This window comes from Phyllostomus hastatus, unplaced genomic scaffold (assembly GCF_019186645.2).
Source record: "Phyllostomus hastatus isolate PE091 unplaced genomic scaffold, TTU_PhHast_1.1 phas_contig_283, whole genome shotgun sequence".
NCBI lineage: Eukaryota > Metazoa > Chordata > Mammalia > Chiroptera > Phyllostomidae > Phyllostomus > Phyllostomus hastatus.
In genome coordinates, this window is record NW_025333833.1 from 5,455,966 (window position 1) to 5,465,815 (window position 9,850).

At 49.9% G+C, this 9,850-nt stretch overlaps 1 protein-coding gene and 1 non-coding gene across 2 annotated transcripts in view; both read left to right on the forward strand.

Moving 5' to 3' along the window:
• The window catches only part of KLHL20 (kelch like family member 20), a 37,510-nt gene extending 29,935 nt beyond the window's left edge, over positions 1 to 7,575 (forward strand). The window contains exons 9-12 of the mRNA XM_045838753.1: positions 920 to 1,053; positions 1,954 to 2,162; positions 3,799 to 3,905; positions 5,893 to 7,575. Of these exons, the coding sequence (XP_045694709.1) occupies positions 920 to 1,053; positions 1,954 to 2,162; positions 3,799 to 3,905; positions 5,893 to 5,977 (535 nt within the window). The 3' untranslated portion in view covers positions 5,978 to 7,575. The remainder of the gene's footprint in view (positions 1 to 919; positions 1,054 to 1,953; positions 2,163 to 3,798; positions 3,906 to 5,892) is intronic.
• Positions 5,338 to 5,457, forward strand: LOC123818592. The gene has a single exon (XR_006785661.1). It is a non-coding gene; the product is annotated as a small nucleolar RNA SNORA32 (small nucleolar RNA).
• Positions 7,576 to 9,850: the final 2,275 nt, after the last annotated feature.

Below are 9,850 nucleotides of genomic sequence, written 5' to 3' on the forward strand. Positions count from 1 at the left end.
CAAAGAAACCATTGCCAACATGAAAAGCCAACTTACTGAATGGCAGAAGATATTTGCATGTCATATATTCGACAAGGAGGTAGTTCCCAAAATACAGGGTGGGGCAAAAGTAGGTTTGCAGTTCGTATGAAAAACAACGCAGTAATTTATAAGTGGCCTTACCCGCCACTTACTGGGAACAAGTGCACACAGCTGTAAGCCTGTCTTGCCCGGCCCCGAGAACCCCGGCAACGCCACAGCCAGAAGAAGTGATTTAGGAGCGGGCGGAGGGTCTGACCAGGTCTTTTCCCCGAGAAGACGTGCAGACAGGCGGCCAGCGCACACATGGGAAGATGCTCAGCGCCACTAATCAATCATCGGAGAGATGCAAACTGCCACCGCAGTGCGGCACCGCCTCACACCTGTCAGGGTGGCCGCCATCGGTCAGCCAGCAGGTGGGGCGGGCAGGTGAGGGCGCGGAGGGCAGGGGACCCTCAGGCGCTGTGGGTGGACTTGGCAGCCACTGTGGAGAGCCATGCGGACTTTCCTCAGAACATTAAAGACAGAACTACCATAGGGTCCAGCAATCCCTCCCGTGGGTGTTTACCCACGGAACACAGGGACACTGGTCAGAAAAGGTACGTGCACCCGGTGTTCCCTGCGACGTTATCCGCGGTAGCCAAGGCGTGGGAGCCGCCCGGGCCCGGCGGTGACTGGACCGCGGGGCGACGCGGTGCCCGGCGGCCGGGGCGCCGTGGGGGCGGCTCCCAGCCGGGCGGCCAGGCGCGGGCGCACAGCGACGTCAGACGTGCTCGCCGCGCCCGCTGCACTAGGCCGCAGCACGCCTGTGTCCTCGGCATCTGCAGTGCGATCTCACGCTCGTGGAAAAGGCTTCACGTACCGCGAACACGCGTGCAGTCGGCGGTTTCTCTCACTGCAGGTACGACCCGAAGGAGAACAAGTGGACCCGCGTGGCTTCCATGAGCACGCGAAGGCTAGGCGTGGCCGTGGCCGTGTTAGGGGGCTTCTTATACGCCGTGGGCGGCTCTGACGGGACGTCTCCACTCAACACAGGTGAGTGCCTTCCGGAGTCCGCACGGTCCCCCACGCGAGCGAGCGACACGCTTTCCGCAGGCGCCCCCCGCCGCGGGGGTGTGGTCGGGTCCCGCTCCCCCGCCTTTTCCTGGGGGCGCGGCTCTGCCTCCTCGGGAGGGCGGCTCCCGCCCGCCTCAGCTCCCCGCGCCCATCTTCCAGTGGGTCTCCGCTACGTCCCGTCCCTCTCTCTCCCTCCGCCTTACAAGCTGCTGCGGACTTTGAATGAACGAAATAAACATTTTCATACTAGCGTTATTTCCCTCCCCTCACCCTTCTCACCTTACAAAACAAAAACAAAAACACAACCTTCTGTGTTATAACCTGGGAATAAATAAAAACTCACAGCTACAAGCAGGTTTATGTATTAACTAACCCTTTCTAGTTAGAGACAGGGTCTGTTTCCGCCCGCGATCTGTCGGTGTGGCGCTCAGACCAGAGACCAGACTCACTGCCAGACCTCCTCCCGCCCGCCAGGGGCTCGGAGGGCAGGCGGGGGGGGGGGGTGTGCAGGAGCCGCCTGGTTCTGGCAGTAAGTTACTAGAACAAAAGGGCGCTCACAGGTCATGCCCTCTGACCCTGTTTAAAGGTAAGAGAGGCCACAGGTCCCCCAGCTATCGCGTCCTAGTCAGAGCTGGAGCCCGGAGCCCGGCTCCAGCGCAGCCCTCCGTCCGCACCGCACCGCCGGGAAGGGACCAGGCCCCGGGGGGAGCAGGGCGGCCCGCCCACACGTGCACGAGTGCTTCTTGGCAGCAAAAGTCAGCGGGCGCAGTGAGGACGTGTGGCCACGGCGTCCCTCCAGTGGTCGTGAGGAAAAGCAGAGGTGAGCGGGCGCGGCTGACGGCCGCTCACTGGTTTTCTCCGCCCCCCCCCTTCCCGCAGTGGAGCGCTACAACCCCCAGGAGAACAGGTGGCACACCATAGCGCCCATGGGCACGCGGAGGAAACACCTGGGCTGCGCGGTGTACCAGGACATGATCTATGCCGTGGGGGGCCGAGACGACACCACAGAGCTTAGCAGTGCCGAGAGGTACAACCCCAGGACGAACCAGTGGTCTCCGGTGGTGGCTATGACGTCCCGCCGCAGCGGAGTAAGTGCCGGCTACGGGACTCGGTGCGAACCCGCACCACGAGAGGGCAGCGCGCGCAGCAGGGGCGGGGGCACGCTGACCTGTGCAACAGTGCGTTGGGACCGTGCGGAGGTGCACCCCTTAGGCTAAGCAGTCTGTTACTTTCGTGCTGGGAACGTTTTGGTTGCTGTAGTCACGCAGTTCAGTCTTACGTTCAGGCATACCTGTATTTAGAGAGCTCTCTGCCTTAGGCATCTCCCCGCCTTACCTGCCGCCCACTAACTTCATCCATGGTCATCGGCACCTGCTAGCGCTCAGTGTTCCTGCCTGACGTTTCTGGGTGACATTCCAAGGCCCTGGCACAGCCGAACATATGAATGTTCGGGCGGAAACACGCCTGGCCCTGCCACCAGCCCCCCCAGGCTGGGTGGAGGCCATCCTGTCTGCAGCCCAGGCCCGAAGGGGCGGGCCCGGGTCACGTTCTAGACTTCCAGCGGGGATAGGTTTCACGCCCCCCCCCCCCCCCCAGACGTTGGCTGCGAGGGAGATGTAACCCACAGACCAGATCCTGGCGGGAGTCCATCCATGGAGGACCACAAGGGGAGAACCCTGCGGATAGAGGGAGTCAGTCGGCGTGGCTGGTGCACCTCGGGGCACCGGTGCCGGGCATCAGCAACCACGGCGTTCCCGTAGCCGGGCCCTTTAACACAGGCTCTTAGTCGCGTCCCTGCTGTTTTCACGGCCACAGTCTGTTGATTATACTTTCACTCATTCAGCGAATATTTGCCAGGTGCTTTCTGCATGCTGGGAAAGCAAAACTGAGGATGAATGGGTCCTCGAGGAGCTCCCATTTTAGTGAAAGAAAAAAAGCAAATTCTAGAGTAGCAGCTTGTGCATTAATTAAAGGACAACATGGGAGAGTATGCCTAATGCTTTCTGGGGCAGTGAAGAGACTCGTCAGAGAGAGTCGCACCCAGGCTAGGTCACGAAAGGAGAGAGGTTTTCTAGAAGAGGGAAAGGGAACACCAGCCAGGCGGCGACATGTGCAGAAGAACCGAGATGAGAAAAACGTGCGGCCTTGTCTGGGACCAGGGGTCCACCCAGTGTTGCCGCTGCAGCCCGGGGTGCACCAGCCACAGGCTCGTGCGGGTTTCTGGAGGGCCTCGGTGCCGTGACAATGACTTGAGACTCGCCCTCAGGTGGCAGGAAGTCCCAGGAAGTTTCTGGAGACCGACCACATGCCTCATGGTTAGGCCTGTGTTTTCAAATGACTTCTCATGGCGGTTCAGACAGTGGATAGAACAGGCAGGTGCCGCAAGTGAAAAAGCAGGTCAGAGGTTCTTGTTTACTCCCAGTGAAGGCTTTCCCTAAAGTTTAATGAACACATGTTGTCAACCTTGTCAACATTCTCATTGAATATATAATTTGATAGTTCCCATCACTCAATAGATTTTTGCCTTTCCCTGTGTACCACAGACAAAAACCTATTAAATAATCAGGTAAACCAAACCAACAAATGAAGCAAACCCGAGGTAAGGCCGGGAAGAGCTGCCTTCCAATAGAGAGAGCTGCCTGGAAGCCCCGCCCCCACCCCTCCTGGCCCCGCCCCCAGCAGGGGCGTTCCTCCAGCGCCGCTGTGTCTGTGTTGGTCCTGCAGGTCGGCCTGGCAGTGGTGAACGGACAGCTCATGGCGGTAGGAGGTTTTGACGGCACCACGTACTTGAAGACCATTGAAGTTTTCGACCCTGACGCCAATACGTGGAGGTAAGTCTCAGCCTTGCTGCGATCACCTCGCCGCTGCCTGGAAAAGGACGGGCTGGACCGGCCCCTGGCCCCTGACTGTGGGAACCAGCATGGTCGGCCCGCGGAGCTGCCTCGTGCCTTGCCCTGCAGGCGCTCAAGTCCCCGGATCTGATGGCTCACTGGGCTTAATGGCTTGAAAGCGGCTCACAGCTTACAGAATTCTTCTCTTTGGTAACTGTTCAGATTCAGAAGTAGAAATGGCAAAAACGGGGAAATCTCCTCTCTGGGCCCATCACGGTTAGCTGAGGAAACAACGGCGCCGAGAAGTAAAATGGCTTGCCCCCCCCCGCCCTCCCCGCAAGCTAGCGCCTCGGCTTTCGGTCTGTCCGCGCAGCCTGTGCCGTTCCTGCGGGCGGCTTTGGGCCCCGGAAAACACATTTCAGTTACTTTTTAAAAATATTTTATTTCGTTTTAAAATTGATATTTTTCCTTGAGCTTTTAAAATCTACTTAGACTATTCTATTTTAAAGTCTAGTAAATTTAAAATCACTTTTAGGTGGAGGCTACATCTTAATTAAGAGAGTTAATTATGTTAAACTGTATCGGTTTAATTTTACTTGGCTTTTAAATCTTTAATTGTCTAACAAATCCTTGCTACGTACTTAAGTGATTCTTATAAATGCACATAAATCAGGTGACCTGTGCATTTATTTTAAATATTCAATAACTTTTACAAATTCAGCAAAATTTTCTTAAGCCTCTAAACTTAAAATCAGGTCTAAATCTTTACTCAATCACATATTTTATACTTGATTCACAAACTAATCTGATAGATGCTTTAATATGCTAGTGCTTCTTAAACGTTATAAAAACTTAAAATGTCAGGCATTCTCAAACCTAACGTGAAATATCCGTACTGTGAGTCTGATGCACTTGATGTCCGTGCTCAGGTCTAAACACGGCATTCTGAGGAAACGGCTTTACCTTCCACACAACCTGGGGTGTTTCTCAATAAACTGGGCTCATTTGCTTAATTGGATCCAGGGTGGCTGTGCCCGTGACCACGCCACCCACAGCGCGGCCTGGACGGGAGCCCCGAGGCAGCGTTCTGGGAGACTTCCCATGGATGGCCACGAGGGCCCAGCGAGGCCCGCTGCACGGTCCCCGCGCCGCAGGGGCCAGTCTCGGAGCCCGGCCCCGCTGTGCTCTCAGGGGCCGCTCGCTGCCTAGCACCGAGCCCGCAGCGCCCGGCTCGTACTCCTCATCTGGCTGCGAGTCAGCGAGCGAGTTTACCGTGTTCTTTTTATCATCTTCACCTCGAGGAATGTCACTTAAATATACGGATTCTGTGTCTCTCTTGTGGCTGTGTGTGGCTCAGGGGTCACAATAATGACAGACTGATGACACTGGAGCACTTTTTCTTCTACGTTACGTTTTCACAGCCTGTGCATTAAGTTCGTTACCAGGCTTCCAGATCGCAGTTTCTCATGTGCTGAGGATGTGACCACAAAACATTTCCCCACCAAGTTTTCTTTCTGCTATGTTGCTAGCATTCAGCCTTTTGAGAACATTAAACATTACATATACATATAAAATATAAATTACTATTTTTTACTCAGTAAATATACATATAAATTAAAATGTGAGTATGAAAATAATATAGCCAGGGCCAAGATTAGACACAAAAACGTAGAACCTATGACTCTGTATGATTGTTAGCAGTCTAGGTGTAAAGTCATGCAGTTACGATGTGGAGAGTAATAGTTATAAAAGTCATGCCTCCTCTTCCTAAAACAGTCCCCTGTAAGTGAGAGTGTTTCATTCAGTGTCTGAAATAATTCTGCCACTTGCCAGTGCTCAATTCCAGCTGCTAATCTTTGGAGGATATATATGAGAGCTAAAAATACTAGTTGTGATACAAACCATAGAAAAATGTTTTAGTAACATCTTAGTTAGGGAAGTGCTCTTTCCGATGAGAAACCTGACTTGTCTCTTCCCTCCTCTGCAGGCTGTACGGCGGGATGAACTACCGTCGGCTGGGCGGCGGGGTGGGCGTGATTAAGATGACGCACTGTGAGTCCCACATCTGGTGAACGTCCGGAAGACGGCGGTGCGGTGCCCCGCTGTGTTCGGGCGCACTTGGACTTCGGAGCTTTCCGCGGCTCGAGAAAACACTAGAACAAATTCTATTCTTTGCCGGTGCCTCAACCTATGGAAATACAAATATCAACACAGTGAAAGTACTTCACCCGTAGGATGCCATTTATGCACAGTCATTTTCAGTTCTGTGCGCATTTATTTTTGGTTTTAATTTTTCATGGATTTTTTTTTTTTTTTTTTAGTTTTCCTCCTAACCAAAAAAGAAAAAAATTTCAAGCAGTAAAATATTATTTTAAGATACTAAGTTTGAAAATGCTAGTGAGGGGAGAGGAGCTACACATGACCCAGCTGTTACCTCCAGGCACTCCGTCCTCCTGACTCCGCCCACTCCTTGCAAGGACTGCAGCGACAGAGGTCATATGCGAAGTGTGTACCGTCGTTCTTGCACTAAGCACCAGAAGACTTGAAAATCTTTTTAAAAATGAAGCATCTCATTTTACCTAGTACAACTCAAAAGAAATACCTTATTTTTCGGACTATAAGACGCACCCCCCAAATTTGGGAGGAAAGGGGGTGCATCTTACAGTGCGAATGTAGCTTGCCTGGCTCACTGGGGGGCGGTGGGGCAGCAGCCTATGTTATTTATATTATTAAATATTTTACATTTTTTCTTAAAAATTTTTTTCCTGTCTTCCTCTAAAACCTAGGTGCGTCTTATGGTCCAAAAAAATTGGTGTTAAATCAATAAAACCAGGACTCTGAAAGGTTTCATCAGTGGAACTCTGCAGCTTGTTTCTTTTTTCCGTATGAGCTTGTTTCCTGCTGTACTGAAGTCTCTTCTTCCCACAGTATTTTCCTCGGTTCTGATTGAGCTAGAGCCCTGCTCAGTGAGTGCCTCTACGGAAGCAGCACACGACCCTCACGCCCTGCCCCAAGACCCCCACCGATGCTGCCGTGTGCGGCTCTGCCCGTTTTCGCTCGGAAACACGCTGGCTGGCGGAGGCGGCTCTCCTTCCAGCTCCCGTGCTGCTCCCGAGGAGCCGTGGGGGACGTCCCCTCCCCGGCAGCGACCTCTGCAGTGCAGTTGACACTCGATGCCCGGGCCAGCTGAAGCGGAGGCTCGCCTGCAGTCTCGGCCTCCGGGGAACGCAGTCTTCGGTCCGGGTGACGGCACGTGGGAGTGGTGCCCAGCCCACCGAGGCGGTTCGCCGCTGCCTCCGTTCTTCTGTGCAGCCGGGTCCTCCTCCTCGCTCTGCACCGCCCGTTACTGCTTCTCTCTCGCTGCGCTCGGGAAGCAAGTTGGAAAGGTCTAAGGGGCAATGGTACAACCTCAGTGGTTGTCATTGTGTTCGTAGACCTTCTGCAGGGAAATCTTTAAATAAGACTTTAGCCACAACAAAAGGAATAACCTTCTCCTCCCCCCCAACCCTGACTAAAAAATGTTTGGCAACTTTTGTGTTTACATTTAAAAATCATTTGCACCTTTACAAGGAAAAAAATAAGTATTTGGTAAACAATTGTTTACGTGTATCATTTATGCTTTTTTCTAGCATGTATAACTTTTTAAAATAAAGATAGTACTTACCATAAACATTTTTAATGTTTGTATCCTTGCTGTTTAGATTTTCCGTTTCTATATCACTTATATTTCTTTTGTGTAAAGTTATAAGTACTTTCACAAACCTGAAGGAATAAAAGGATTGCCAGCTAGTCATATTTTATATAGAAAGTTTAATATATAACATGTTAATGTTTATATTAATGTTTCTTTTATACACTAATTATAAATATTTACTATAACATTTTCTAAGCACTGAACTTACTTGCCAGTGTAGGACTCAGAATCGTGCAGTGTTGAGCTAGGACTCAGCAGTCAGCTGGTCCGCACCCACGTGTTTCTTTGCTCTGAGACGGAAACCCAGAAGCCCTCCCTCAGAGCAGACATGCAGTGACAGAACCAACACTAGAAACCAGGTGCCCAGACTCCCCCCCATTCCTCCTCCTCCTCTGCCCCACTGCCACCGCAGGCCCACCCGAAACTGCCCGAAACCAGTACACTAACCATAAGTAGCCTGGTTAGTTACACTGAAAAACTCTAAACATTTTTGAGATCCTTACAGTACTGCATCATTAACAGCCAGTCTTCAAGGCAAAAATCACATATTTCTCAAAACTCGAGTATTACCTATGTTGGAAGAAAAGGAGGAGAATAACGAGAACAAAATTCTAGGGATGAGACTCTTCATAAACAGGGAAGTCCCCACTGGGAGCATTCATGTGGCTGTGATTTGCGAACAGAGGCCCAGGAACTGCATTACTGGCCAGAGTGTTTGGTGGAATTGGTTTTTACCAAGTGAAATAAAGACACTGCTGTGAAGCAACGTTTTGTTAACTCATTTGCACAGTGACTTCCGCCACTCCGTACCTGGACCCCTGGGGATCTTCCCTCTCAGATCTGTCCACACCGAGCCTCCAGCACTGATTCAGCAGGCGGGGCCGGGTCTGCTCACCCCGACGACGCCTGTGCCCGTGAGGTTTCGGCCCCAGGACGCCGGGGCTCCCTGCACCCGCCTGCTTGTTTGTCTCCCCAGGCTCGGGGCCAGCAGCCTGCCCCGGGTCCTCGTCGCTCCTGGGGATCTAGGAAGAGTTGTTTATTTTTTCCATCTGTTCACTTGTGGCTAGGACAGGATGGCTACTTCCAAACTCCTTCCATAAGACACTGGAAACCAGAAGTGGAGTGTAGTTTTGAGTAAAAAAAAAATAATAAATTATGAATCATCTCAACAGATGCAGAAAAAGAAATGTGATTACATTCAACATCCACTCATAACAAAAACCCCTCAACAAATCAGGAATAGAAGAGTGCCACTTTAAGCTGATAAAGGCACTTATAAGACACCTATTTAACATCCTATTCAAATACTTTCTCATTAAGATCAGGAACAAGATGGAGATTCTCACCATTTCCTTTTCTTCTTATACTGAAGATTCTAGCCAGAGCAATTTAGCATGAAAAAATAAATAAGCATTCAGACTAAAATTAAAAAGTAAAACTCTTTATTCACAAATGACACCAATTTTGCATATAGAAAATCCTATGGAATTCACTAAAGATTCTAGCATGAACAAGTTCACAAGGTCACAGGACACAAAAGCAATATGCAAAATCAGTTGCATTTCTGTGCATCAGTAACAAACAGTCCAAAATAAAAAAAACAATTCTAAATAGCATAAAAAGTAATATTTAGGAATAAATTTAACAAAATGCAATTTTTGTATGCTGAAAACTATAAAACACAGTTGAAGGAAATTTTGAAAGATTTAAATAAATGGAAAGATATCCTACATTCATAGATTGGAAAACTTAGTAAAATTATGATGATACTCCCCAAATGTATTCACAGATTCAAAATAATCACCATCAATATCCCAGTTAACTTGTTTCTAGAAATTGACCAACAAATGCTAAAGTTTTTATAAAAATGAGCAAGACCCAGAATAGCCAAAACATTCTTGAAAGAAGAATAAAGATAGAAAAGCATACTTTCTGATTTTTAAACACTACAAATCTATAGTAATCAAGATGATATGATAGTGGCATAAGGACTGATATATTATACATCAGTTAAATAAAATGGAGAATCCAGAAATAAATATCCATAGCCAACTGACTTTTAAGAAAGGTAACACAATTCAATGGGAAAATTGTCTTTTCAGTAAATGGTGACGGAACAAATGAGTATGCACATGCACGGTGATGAATTTGGGTGCTCACCTCACACCATACATAAAAAGTAACCCCAAATGGATTATAGACCTAAGTTTAAGGGCTAAAATGATAAAATCCTCAGAAGAAAACATAAGAG